Source organism: Papaver somniferum, unplaced genomic scaffold (assembly GCF_003573695.1).
Source record: "Papaver somniferum cultivar HN1 unplaced genomic scaffold, ASM357369v1 unplaced-scaffold_19, whole genome shotgun sequence".
NCBI classification, from domain to species: domain Eukaryota; kingdom Viridiplantae; phylum Streptophyta; class Magnoliopsida; order Ranunculales; family Papaveraceae; genus Papaver; species Papaver somniferum.
In genome coordinates this window covers 1551651-1565927 of record NW_020628818.1, presented here as the reverse complement: position 1 = coordinate 1565927, position 14277 = coordinate 1551651, and the positions used below count along the sequence as shown (strand labels likewise).

The 14277-nt window shown below is 34.9% G+C and overlaps 2 protein-coding genes across 2 annotated transcripts; both read left to right on the top strand.

The window, feature by feature from the left end:
• The first annotated feature begins 647 nt into the window (after window positions 1-647).
• Window positions 648-5595, top strand: LOC113338980. The gene is made up of 8 exons (XM_026584377.1): window positions 648-785; window positions 863-1070; window positions 1283-1426; window positions 1791-1929; window positions 2214-2407; window positions 4148-4200; window positions 4852-4996; window positions 5553-5595. The coding sequence occupies exons 1-5, from the start codon at window positions 727-729 to the stop codon at window positions 2384-2386; spliced, it is 723 nt and encodes a 240-aa protein (XP_026440162.1). The 5' UTR covers window positions 648-726; the 3' UTR covers window positions 2387-2407; window positions 4148-4200; window positions 4852-4996; window positions 5553-5595.
• Window positions 5307-6720, top strand: LOC113338981 (LOB domain-containing protein 12-like). The gene is made up of 2 exons (XM_026584378.1): window positions 5307-5653; window positions 5945-6720. Exons 1-2 carry the CDS (start codon window positions 5498-5500, stop codon window positions 6449-6451), a joined length of 663 nt encoding a protein of 220 aa, XP_026440163.1. The 5' UTR covers window positions 5307-5497; the 3' UTR covers window positions 6452-6720.
• Window positions 6721-14277: the final 7557 nt, after the last annotated feature.

Genomic DNA, 14277 nt, shown 5'->3' with positions numbered 1-14277 from the left:
CTCAAGTCGCACAAAATCTTGGTTTATTAATGCAGGGTGTAACCGGGTCTTGTGGAGGTTCCCAACCTCTTCCCAAATTCCTTTACACGTCAGCCTGGGAAGAGCCTAGCTCTTGTGGTTATTGCCGGTTTTAAGAGAAAAACGGACGATGATTATCCGTTTCTAATATGTTGGGTCCACCAAATCCTGAAACCCCACTTATTTCTCCGTTGGTCCCACTTGTTTTCCGAAAAACGGATAATGATTATCCGGTATATATAAGTTAAACGATTTTTAAGCTAAAGTATCTCCTAGCCCCACTAAGTTGCAAGGGTTTTAAGAAAGAAATGGACTATGATTTTTCATTTTTCACTTTTTTAGAACGGCTAATGGTTAACCGTATCCGGAGTCTTCCCGCTGGGATTCCCACACACCAGGAAAGGCTAGCGGGAAAGAAGGCTTTTGGTCACGGTTTTTTGGGTTGGGAAGACCTTGGGAAGGTCCCTAAGACCCGGTCTAATACTCACTCTAAAAAATGAGGTTCATTTTAGTTGCAATATATCAACAACTAGTGGTACTAGATTTCAGTATCCGTTTGATGCTAAACCAGTTTCGGTCCCTGAAGTTGGGTCAAAGATAAAACCCAGAACCTCCAAAAGCTTCTGTTTGTTTCGCAAAAACGAAACGGTGGAACCTATTTGAATTTTTTTGAAACCAAAACCCCGCCATTTTCGTAGTCTCCACAAAATGTCTAATCGAATCCATGATAGAAATTCCTTTTTTCGTTCTCAACTACAACATCGCAGGTCTGTTTGTAACCCTAATTTCTCCACTCATGATCCGATTTCATTTCTTCTAATTCTTCATCGCATGGTTTTTGCAGATTTGGGGAAGAAACGCTTGGTATTCTGGAATCAATTTTAGTTTCAAAGGATGTAAATTCCTTACTGGAAATTAGATCTATCTTGATAGAGTTTCTCCGATCAGAAGCTGTATTAGTTTTTCAAGAGATTTTAGAGAAATCTGTCAAGGAGAAGCTTTTCGTACTTGAGTTCTTCGTTCGTGCTTTTGCTCTTTCTGGTGATGTTGAGGTAAAAAAAGAAGAATCTGAGTTTTGGATAGATCGTGTTTGATTACTTTTAAATCATCAAAATTGAGATTAGTTTGTCCAATTATACTGTACTATTCACATGATTGTCTGTGTTAATTGATTCGATTTCAACTTGACCTAATTTTTTTTTTGGAATAATAAGTTTAGGTTCTTAATTGTGCATTCTCAATTGAATTACTTTTATGTTCACAGAGTTGTTTGGCTTTGAAATATGAGGCATTAGTTATAAGGGATCAAAAGTGTGTGAATCAAGAAGGTTATCAAGTTACTCATGAGGAGTGGCTAACTTTTGCTGAGGACTCGCTAAATAACGGATTCCATTCCATTGCAATCAAGGTAAGTGTTTTTTTCGTTTTGATAAAGTTATGTTGGTAATAAGTGATGCAGTGTTGATGCATATCTTCAGATTCATGTGTCCGAGACATAGTTCATTCATTAAGAAATTGATTTTGGACCGAATTAGATCCTGAGGTTAGTCTTGCCATGTTTGCTTCCCATTGTTAACAGATTACGTGGCCTCAATATCTGCTGTATCTTGTATAATATAAAAAGGACATTGACATGGAGTTTGTAGGATTCTTAATTTTGACATGACATAGACTTCTAATTCTGAGAATTTGATCAGACTATATCAGTAGAAGTTAAGCAGTTACGGGTCTTGCTTTCTTAATGTGTAAGCTGAGCAGTGTAGTATACTCAGGGTTTTGAAAATGCCCTTTTAGGGGTTCAACCAAGCGATGTGACAGTGCGCGGGGAAGACATTTCTGCTCATGCGCAAGTTGCTGAAAAAATTAAGAAACTCAAAGATGTAGCAGTTGCATCAGTTGCTTCACATTCTGGTACCTGCTATCTTGTCACTAGATTTTGAAGCAATATATTATCTACCTTTAGTTTCATGTTTCACTACTATCAATGCATCAAAGTAACCAAGCACGGGATTTTGCCAGATGTAGTGCAGAGTACTGTCATTTACTTACTTCTACTTGGTGGGCATACCTGGTCTGTCTTCAATTTATATAAAATTTATGGTATTATATGTTTTAAAATGATATTCCTAGTGGACTCTTCAAGGTAGGATTTATTGGATGGCTATCTATAATCTGAATTCTTGGTGATAAATCAGTTCGGGCGCAAAGTGCTGAGCACATGAAGAGGAAAATAATACAGAAGAATGATCAGATAATTCCAAGGGACACACAATTAGCAAGTTCACTATTCAGAAATGGCATCAAGAAGCGTAACATGCAGATACTCCGTGTACTTCAAAGCTTGCATCAGATTAACACTGAATCATAGATAGCTTAGTACTTTTCCCAGGTACTTTCACGCCTTCTTTCTTGTTTATGGACTCTTTCTGAATCCAATGCTTGACTTTGTTTACCTATTCTAACCTCAACATATGCAATGTCTTAATTGATTTCACAATAAACACAATATAGATTTGATGTGCCACATGTGGAATTTAACGGAATTCAGACTCAGTTTGTTTATGTTCGAACTAGACTTGATACATTAGAAAGAGTATGTTGTGAAAAAATACAACAATTTTAGTAGTCTAAGATAAGGCATATACCATATGACTTCGATTGTAGCAAAAGATTTAAACTGAAAGTAGTAATAAGAACTGGAGAAATATGATTTGGTTTCCTAGTAATGCCACTTCTATCTGTCTTAGAGTACAGGCTATACAATGACTAATATCATTTAGGTGGTCTGTTTTTTATATAGGAATGTAGAGGGAGCCCCCTAAATGTAAAGAATGATTAGAAGGCAGATAGAAAGAGGAGAGAGAAGCCATAGAGTATCTACAGCATATAAGCTAACCAATTCTAGCGAAACCCAGCTGAACAAGCCTAATTGTCTGTGGCCACGTAGGTTACCAGTCATTTAGTAGAGCAAAAAACTGTATTTTGACTCTGGACTCTTCTTTTTTCTCCTCGTTGAAAGTTTGTGCGACTTTGAGCCATTGTACCTCCTATATCGTCGTCTAGTAATAATGAATATATAGACCATATCCAGATTGAATTTTCTAGTCTGAGATCCATATTTTCCCTGTTATCCCAGATCCAAACATACGCTGATCCAGCTTTGTTATCTACGAACAAGTCTACATGTAGACATGGTTCTATGTTTGCACCATTGATAAAAAAAAGGTGATACGGATCTTGTTAGGTACATTCTCTAGATTTGACCTTAACCAAATTTTATCTCATTAGATTGAAACTCAATCCTGGATCCAATTATGTAACATGTAGTGTATTATTCTCTAACTCATGTTTGTCAACGACCCACAGTTTTAGAATCCTGTTAGAAAAACCGCGCATCTTGAAAATGATTCTTCATGTCACACTACATGCATTTAATGTTGCATTGAACCTTTTATTTTTAATTTTTCTGATTTTTTTTTTACTTCTAACATGGTAAAAAATGTCTGTCTTTCTGTTTATTATATTATCATCAAGGTAATTAAATTGTTTATCACTTATGTGGCCTTTCCTTATGAAAAATCTAAATCAACGGTTTGGAACTTGGATGTTTGCCTCCTCCTTATATGAATTAGACTCAAGTAGGATTTTCTATTCTGTGAGATTCAGTTTGTTTTTATAAGGTTTGAGAGAAGAAGAGAAAAACAACTAATTGTCTGTGGTGGTTGGGGTACTTGGGGACTCCAACTAAGAAATTTTGAACAACTAGGGTTCGCATGAAGTTGTCTGTGTGACAACTGGGGAATGATGTAGAGCTGTTTTTCCATTGGAAGAGAAAAGATGATTAAGAAAATTATTATTAGAATTAGGATCATGTGGAGAGCTTTAAATGCAAGAGGTGTGAATGATACCTTGAACTTCTAAAACAACTCACAATTTTCAGTCTTCTTGAAATCGGTTTCAATAAATATAATAATGCTTATAGTCGTTAATTGGATGTTGGATCTCATTAACTTTTTTCAGAATATTGATTACTTCATAAGTTATCTTATGAAATGACTCCTTAATAAACTTCCAAATGCTAATCTCTGCAACATTTTTTTAGTTGATATTGGATTTGATTTGGATGCAGGTTTGTTGATTCGATGAAGTCTTGGCAACCGACATGTGGATAGTGGGATCAAGGTATAAACTTTGATATAAAGAGTAACTTCCATGATCAGTAAAAAATTAAACAAAACTCTGTTACAATCTGAACTGAGTAAAAGTCAAGGAGTTAAGCTCGATTTCCCCCAAGATTTTCTTTATTTTAGGATTATTTCATATGTAATGGGAAGGAAGAATAGAAAACGTGTTTTTAACGAACTAATCTATTCAACGTATTCGTCGTTTATCAAGAACTGGAATTTACTCGCAAATTGGACATTCCTGAAATTTGATTACAATGTTTTGTCTATGAAGTGGGAACACTTGTAAACCCCTTTTGTAGTAACAGATATCACTGACTCATTTTCATACTTAACTCGGCTAATTTGTCATGAATCATGATTATGAAGATTTATATTATATGATTGTTAATCTTAAAAGGATCCCGAATCTGTCATAAAATGAGAGTAGTTGTGTTAAAAACTGATACACATTAAGACATTTTCTTTTCACACTTGCAGCAACATCTGCTTGACCTCCTATTATTGGCTTATTGCCAAGGGCAAAACAAAAGTATCGAATTTTGTTGTTATTAGACATTAGAATAGTTCTTACTCTTTTGAATACTTGTCGACATTGTTTTCTTGTTTTAAACGGTAACTCTAGTTTCTTCTCTCTTTCTCTTGCCAGGGTACGTAGATGGAGGTACATTGCAGTTACAGGTATCGAAGGTACATTTTACACGTGAAGCGTACAAATAAAAGCAGGAATGTCAAAGGACGGAAGCATACGTGGAAACTGGAATCACAAAACAAATACATGGATATGAAAATAGGTAATGCATTTGCCAACCTTTCACGCGCATCAATGGAGGTCAACTCTTTTCACAGTACAAGTTAAATACAATTGTGCAGAGGGGGAAAAAATCACAATTTGACCTTATTACAGGCAGCAATAAACTTAGTTCACAATCTACATAATAGAACTCTTTGCTTTCTCTCTCTAGATTCTGCTACAAAGTTTAATATCTTAATTAGTTATTTACTAACTTCATTTTGTCTTTTTAAAAAAGAATATTGATGATAAAACATGGGTGATGTTAATCTAGCTACCACTTCATCATCACTAAGGTCACACACACGTCCTTCAAAAGCTATATAAATACGCACACCCATCTCATTTTCTCTTCACTGGGTATTCTTCCTTGTTTCCTTAGTCTTTCAATCATTTTCGAGTAGCCACCACAATTGTTATCTTGTGCATTCATTCCTTTTTCGTCTTAGTGCCAACATTTTTTGCTTCTAGTTCTTGGTTTAGTTGTTCTTTTTGAATTGAAATGGGAGGAACCTCACCTTGTGCTTCTTGCAAATTGCTGCGACGTCGTTGTGCAGCTGACTGCATTTTTGCTCCGTACTTCCCTTCAGATGATCCCAATAAGTTCGCCATTGCTCACAAGGTTTTTGGTGCTAGCAATATCAGCAAAATGATACAGGTATGTTTTAGAGCTTTATTGGCTAGATAATATCTCATTGCACATAACACGTTCATGATTTTCATGGAACTCTTGTTACCACACTGCTTGATTTTCAATCATATCATGTATATTATCTTAGCGAAGTAAAGAAAACATCACTCAGACTGAATAATTATTGATGAAAGCACTAAATTCTTTGAAAAGTTCAATATTAACATCAATTGATTACTATAGAAGCTGCCATTTTCCCCCATTGATTGACTACAAATAGGTCATCAACTGAATTTTCTTCTTATTTTCGTGGGGCAGGAACTTCCAATGCAGCAAAGGGCAGATGCAGTAAGTAGTCTAGTATTTGAAGCAAACGCAAGAGTAAGAGACCCAGTTTATGGATGTGTTGGTGCAATATCTTACTTGCAAAACCAAGTTTCTCAACTCCAGATGCAACTTGCAGTAGCTCAAGCTGAAATTCTTTACTTTAAGATGCAACAAGCTGCGGCCGAAGCAGATTTATTACCAACTTCCACCACTACTACTAATAGTACTACAAATACTAATTCTACAGCTAGTCCCAATAATAATTCCACTGCTACTACAACTACTACTACTAATCATCATCATCAACAACTGAACCAAATAATAGACTTAGTTGATAATCATCACCATCATGATGAAAAATCATCATCGGTTAACTTATTCCAAAGTAGTAACAATAGCCTGCTTCATAATCTTCCCCAGTATCTTACTACTTTTCAATCTTCAAACAACATTGCAATTCATCAAGACCCTCTTAAAAGAGAATCTCTTTGGACTTGAAATAGTTTTAAGTTTCTAGTAATCAAATACACACCAAGTGTTTACTCTTTTTAGTTTGTTTTACATAGAGTAATGGGTTCTCAAAGACAAGTGGGTATCATATTAATTGTTTGGCTTAGCTAGGTCATATTAAACAAAAAGCTTAGCTGCCTCAAATTCACAAATAAATTGGAGTGATGCCTTCTTTGAGTTTTTGCAAATTTAAAGCCTTGATCATAAATGTACTGTAATTACTCTTTGTTGTATTAATTGAAATAAATTACTTTTTCTTTTTGAGATATGCTACATGGGTGTGAACTTTGGTGGTAAAAATTCAATCTCATAGGTAAACACGGTGTCAATTACTGTATCAGTTTTGTGGCTTCTCTTCATTTTCAAATGGATCTGTTCTACAGTTGTGCACCCACCAAGACAAAATCAGTATCTCTGGTTGGACCTTTTTTGAAAGATGACTTAAGGGTGTGAATGTCATAGATGTAGCTCGAAATTTTCTAAGGTGGTGAACAGTTATTTCAAATGTGATAACTCGTAAGGCGCACCACTTGGCAGTGTCACTCCTTGTTTTGGAGCATCATATTTCTATCCCTAGCATGCTTTGATTGATTTGGATCCGCCAAGTTCTTGAATGGAAACAACTTATGAATTCAATTTATATTTTTTGGAACTACGTAATTTCTCTGCTCTGCAAGAACTAAATAGAAAATCCGTGAAAAGGAAAAACAATAATTTGTCAATGAGGAATTCTGGTGTCTTTGAAAATGAGTAACTTGTAATGAGAAATTCCATTCCATAAAATAAATTATAATAATAGGATAGATGAATCTAACCCCTAGGTAGCATGTGATATGAAGTTAAATAGTGATTTTGTTTATAATTTGGAATCAAAATTCATTAACGCGTGGAAGGGTCGGTGCCCTTAACATTAAACATCTCAATTTTGTTAGACTTATCTCTCAATCAAGAAACCACGTGATTACGTGAAAACTATTCAATGAAAATTTCAACTTATCTTCATTTCTTTTATGAATCTTTTTACAACATTTCAAGAAACTAGTACAATAATCAAGGCCCCTTCTGCGAAAGAGTTGAGAGAGTTCGACTCTTTGAGCCCCTACTGCAAGTACCCTTGCTCAATAAAAGTCAGATTTTCTTTGCTTCTTCGTTTCTAGTTCTTCTAATCTCACATTTTGAAAATGGAATAGTATGTTCTCTATGGACAAAAATATTCTTCAACTGCCGAGAAGAAAACTTCACCTAAACGAATAGGATATTCTGATTTGTTGATAGTCACATGCAAAGAAGAAAACACTTTGGTTTTCGCCAAACGACAGAAAAATTAATCATCACATTATCTAATTATTAATTAACTGAAGTTATTAAATTGAATGATTTAAACCGTACAATTATAACTGGAGTCGTTGCACTTTTATTAGAATTATGTTAATAATATAACACCTGACTTCATAATTCCAATTACCTTAAGTTCTTTAATAAACCATGTCTATATATATTTGTGAATTAATGTAAAAAAAGAAAAAATTAATAAGAAAATGAGTTTTATACCTGACTCTTCTATATTGGTTCTTAAAACACCCAAGCAAGGTCCTGTAAGTGTGAAGCGTTTTTCATTTTAAGAAGCGAATCGGATGTTGAAGCGTGAAACGACGATTAATGATTGATTACTGAAGCGTTATGTTTTAAAATATACATACGTCTATAAATATCATTTAACTATATAAAGATTCCATATTTGATGTATGAATATTGTTATAAAATAAAAGCTATGTTCACTATTTAGACCAAAAATTAGCATGTTACACGAAAGGGTGTTCCTTGCTTCCAAAAAAAAGAAAAGTAAACGGTCTTCCTTGAGAAGCAGGAACTCTTGGGCTCGATCTTTGCCATCCTTTTATATTTTTCTTAGCTTAAATTTTTGGATTTTCAAGTGGTTGACTTAGTCAACGCTTCAAGAAAAGACGAAAATTACGTTGTTTTTTTGGTGTTTCGTTTTATAACTACGCTTCGAAGCATTTAAGCGAAATTTGAAGCGTGACCCATAGAAACAAAGTGTGAAGTTATACTAAAATAGTATCTATTAATTGAGAGTTAATGTAAAAAAAAAGGACAAGAAGAAAGATTGGGTTTAGTTTTAGAACATCCACGAGGACAAAGTGTAAAAGTTATACTAAGAGCAACTCCAATTGAATGGACAAACAAGCGGATTTGCCCATTTTTCACCTACAATGGAAGTTATTAAAATGGATGGATAAACTCCTAGTTAAAAGATTTTGTTCAACGCTTCTCAGGTTGAGTCGAACGGATCAACCTTAGACGACCGACGCAACCTGGACCGACCGGCTTACATTGAGTCGAGGCTCGGTTCCAGCTGAGACGACAATCGTCCCACACAGAGTCGTTCCGTGCATACTGAGCCGACAACAACTTGTCCATCCAACGGCTATCAATCCCCTCCTTATAAATTAAATTGATTTCAACTCCAAAATCACGCTCCTCCACCTTCTACATCTACAAATTATTCATAATTCCACTTCAATCTTCATCATTCAATTTCAAAATATTCAATCTCAAAAAATGGCTACAGAGTTCGTGGTCCCAGAATTTCTCTGGAAGAAGATTGAGCAATTTGCATAGCTTATGTTTTTCAAACTAGAGATAATATCCATAAAGTTACGATTTATGCGCAAACTACTTTTTGGCAACATTCTATGGAGACCATAGATTAAATCAAAAGCTAATAAAATATTTTTCAGATTATGCACCTTCTCACTTTCATCATTAGGTCGTCTGCGAACTGCAGGTGATTAATTTCAGGTTCATCAGCAGCTGGCTTAAATCATGCAATCAAATGTAAAGAAACTATTTATTTTTCAGCATAATAGACAACACTTCCACCACCAAAATAAAAAGGAAAGGCAGCATTGGGTTTGCTTGCTTTATCCCCTTCATGCTTATAAACATTATCGAGGCTGGACCAATTATAACCATTGAGAATCTTGTGTTTGAAAAAACCTATCTTATTCAACCTCTCCAGACCATCCTATAGAAAAATCTAGTCATTGTGTAGTCTAAATAGCTCCACCTTGACCACCAAACCATTAAATCCATATTTTTCCCTATAATCAATTAATTCTGAAAAAATAAATATACCATTGATATGTTGTAGAAGTGTTAAATAAAGTGTTTGATTCTCAGACTTATAAAGATTTGATAGATTTAAATTCTAAGATTAAAATTTAGCAAATTTAATTAAAGGTTTGTATCAAGATTGAGAGATATTGGACTCAGGATTCCACCAAAATTCATGTTCATGTGGTTCGAATATCAATTCTTAGAAAATTATAGCTCCAAAAATAATAATTATTGACTTTGAATTTTTTCCAAGGTAGATTGTAAAACATTAATTGTAAATGGTAAGCATGGACTATCAAAACACTTAAGCTAAGCATAACCCATCAAACTAAATCACAACTAATTAATAAAAATCATGATTCAATTTAAATTAGTGCAAAAAGTCATAAAAAGAATTGATATAATTACCACAGTGACGAAAACTGGCTTCCTCCATTGTCCCAGTGATGGGGTTTAGCTCCTCATACTCAAAACACACTCAAAATAATAATTCATAGATCAAAAGGTGTTTTTTATTGAAAAGGATGAGCTGTACTTACAGAAAGCTTTTTGCAAGGAAAATAATAGTCGCTAAAGTCTTAAGCAGGTACAGACGGAAACGATAAAAGCTTTCTGTGGTTGAATATGATTGCTTATGCGACAGACACTGTGTGTCTAATGTTCTTCGTGTTCTTGAGCTGTGCAGCAGTAGAACTACTTCCTGCAACTTCTGATTCTTCAAATCTCCGGCCTCTGCTCTACCCCAAAGTCTCCCCAAAGTCTCGGTAATCGTTCTTGAGACTCCCAAAAGCCTTTATATGCACCACAGGCCGAGTATCTTGCTTCCAAATCTTTTTTTTTCCTCTCCCACAAGTCACGACTTTCTTTCTCTTTTTCTTCTCCATGTACGCGTCTGGGTTGTTCAATCCTTTATTAAACTCTCTTCATAACGTAATATAATCCTTCAAAGTAGATATCTTCCCTTTAATCCCACGTACTTTCCGTACAGAGCTAATATTCTTACTCTGTTTCCGTTAATAAACTATTCTTCCCTGTTTCCGATGATATGAAGATGTGATTTCTCTTTTTAGTTCCAACACGTCAGTCATCCCTGTCTTGTCGCAACAGACTAAAACCAATCCAAACTCAACCCAAAATTCTGACGAAAACTCTCTCAAATCCGATCGAGAAAATAAACCCGAGAAACCCTGATTTTCCGAGAATCAATTATTTAGCCCATTCTCGTCGATCCAAGCAGATGTACCAACCCTGTTTAGTCCATTCGAGTACAGCCCACTCAAAATCAGCAGTTGAATCTCCTTGGAAATCGTTGAAAACCTCAACCCTAAATCTGGTTCGATGCTCAAAATCTCCCGCCAAAACTCAAAATTCAAAAGATAGAAGAAGATGCCCCTTATCGAGACCATGGGTGCGAATAGTAGGTGGGTCGCCCCTTAGCAGTGGGTGCCCCTTATCCATTTGAGAGGCGTAAATAATAAAACTCCTGGATTCCTTTATAACTTTTCTTGGGTGACTTTAACGCTTCTCCGGAGTGCCTGTAGTACATCTTCTGGGTGCCTTTAGTAATTTTCTCCCAGGACCACTATTCGAGCTAATTTCTCCGCACAAGTGTATTTTTCCAAAAACACCTACAAAGACATAAAAATCCATAATAAATACAAAATTGAGCACTAACAATACATACAGTTGAGATCAAAATAGACACATAAATGCGTCTATCAACCATCTGTAATTTGATGACTATCCACGAACACACCCTGAAATTTTGAGATGATAGAAGGAAGTACTATCTTAAGTCTCTCTGCAAGCAACTTGGAGATAATTTTATAAATACCGCCCAATCAAGCTTATTGGTCTGAATTCTGAATCTATGCATGGTAACATCTCCTTCATACTTAGGGACAAGTATGATATTCGTGCAATTCAGTCACCAATTAGTGGTACCCGTTTGTCCAAATTCCATAGTGTATCCGTTAGGATCCGGAGATTTATTTCTACGAAAACTTTAAATAACTTGTTTTACTTCATCTTGTACAAAGGGCTTCTCTCCATAGTAATATTAGGTAAGTCAAGCCCATCAAAGGTAGGCCCACCTTGCACTTTCTTGTGAAAAAAGTTGACGTACAAAAATTCTTAGCCTCATCATTGATTGTGTTTTTATTATGAAATATAGTACCCGATACCAACAAAGAATTAATATGATTGACATGCTGATTATAAGAGGCTTTTTTGTGAAAAAAATTTGGAATTCCTCTCACTATCTGCATGTCATTATACTTTAACTCTTGAATGTCATTTCCTCGACAGATCCAAAAAAAGCATTTTTGTGACTAATTCTTTTTTGTTCCCTTGATATGTAGTTATCTTCAGTCAAAGTATATATTTCCTCGAGACTATTATACACATCAATTAGAGTTTCCATCTTATCTACTTAATGATCCTTGACAATATGTATATATAGTTTATATCTCAACCTCTACTCAATCAGTATGTATATAGACATAAGGTTAGTAAACCTGATTGTTAAGCAGATTACTTGGACGATCCCAAAAATCAATATCCAAGATCAATCTAGTCATATACAAATAATTCAATCGGAATTCTGCCAAGTGATTCTTGTTATCTATATTTCAAGATACGAATTCTACAAGAAACTAATCTCTTGATCGATTACAATTAATTGGACGTATCTACATAGATTGAATACGTACAAACCTGTGTAAATCCAATTATAAAGATAAACAATATAATGCATAAAAGGAAAAACACAAGATACCATAAATTTTGTTAACGAGGAAACCACAATAATAGAAAAACCTCAGGACCTCGTCCAGATTGAACACCTCACTGTATTAAGCCGTTACAGACACTAGCCTACTATCAGACTTCAGAATGGAATGTAGTTGGGTCTGAATCCACCCTCCAAGCGATTCAGTTACAGTCGCGCTCCTTAATTCTCTCGAACCTCTCAAGGTTCTACGCACTTAATTCCCTTAGATGATGTCCTTTACAGGCTAAGAGTTGATTCAGCCAAAGTGAAGATTTTGATACCAATCTTCCTCTAACATATAAGCCTATTTTATTTGTGTTTAGATCAAAGATCAAGGTATGAAAATCAATTTACAATAAAAAAATCTAGCAAACCTCACAACTATGGAACTTACGACTCCAAAGAGTAGCCTAGATTCTTAACCACCTCTCAAAAAATAATCTTCGAAAGATCAACTGAGATCAGTCTTTAGATATCTATCTTGAGGAGTCACAAAGTCTGAGAAGAAGAGAACTTTGCGATTATTATCTATTATGTATGAAGAGATTACGAGAACCTCGATTACAGAAAACCAAGATCAGGACACACGAACTATCAAGGTAAAGATAGTCAGACCTGGCTTCATGAATCCTAGAGCGGAATATTTTTTTTTAGAGCATTGCTCGATCGAACTCATAGGTTTTTCTATCTCAAGGTTGTTGTCAAATTTAGTTGATCAAAACTACATCTTAATTTCTAGTTTACATTTAGTCAAGCCTCTGATTAGGATAGAAGTGTATAGTTGAATACCAGATATCATTGCGTTCTACCGTTTGAAGGCGAAGATCAACCGAAGCTTTTGGAAAACTTGTTCAAAAAAAGGTAATGAAGACTAAACCACCCATTACTCAAATTTTCACATTTCTGTCGATGAGACAATATCGCATGACTAAATTAGACATTACATGCATAATAGAAACTTCGAGTCAAATTTAGCTTGTTAATCATTCTTGAAATATATGAAGCTTAAGAACATTTGTTCATACATGATGAATTTGATTAAGAACAATTTATTGTTTATTACCTAAATTATGATTCAAGATTTGATCATTTGAAAATAGCCTGGAACAGTGATATGTGTCATTGATATTATTCAAGAATGTTTCAAATCGATTATTAGAGAGATATAGAACTACTGTAAATCTGGATACAGGACAATATGCATACTAGTTCACATACTGGCATAACTGTTATAGGTCCGGAACCGCAGTACATATACCCAGTACACGTACCGACGTAGCTATAGTTCGGCTAACTTTTCATGACCAAGTCATTATACATGGTTCGGTTATGATTCAACCTAGCCAGAGTGTGTATTCTATTATGTTAATCTCAAGTCAAGTTTTTCATCTAACGGTGATTATTGATTGCTTGATTCCAAAGCTACCTTAGTTTAAATCCAAAGCAACAAGTCTATATTAGGAGAACCTCAAACAACTTGGTTCTTTGAATCCCAGACACTATTCTTGTAAACTGAAGTCGTCCTCTCCTTAAAACCTTTTTAGGTTTAGAGACTAAAAAGACTTCACCTAGGAATTCGTGAAGCCATGTCCAATTACATTTATCCTGATAGTTCGTGTATCCTGATCTTGTTTTGAATTTTGAATTTTCTCCAACAAACAAGTTAAATAGTAATCACAAAGTTTCTTCGTATCAGACTTTGTGATTCCACAATTTTATACTTGTGAGATGAATAATAATCTAGGATGCTCTTCGGGAGTAATAAGACCGGATTTTGAGGTTTTCCAGACTTTGTCTATTGGAATCGATTTCCTACCTAACCTTGATCTTTGATATGAACACAAATCACATATATGCTTATCTGTGGGAAGCAGATTGGTTTAAATTCTTCAATTAAGTTGAAGCA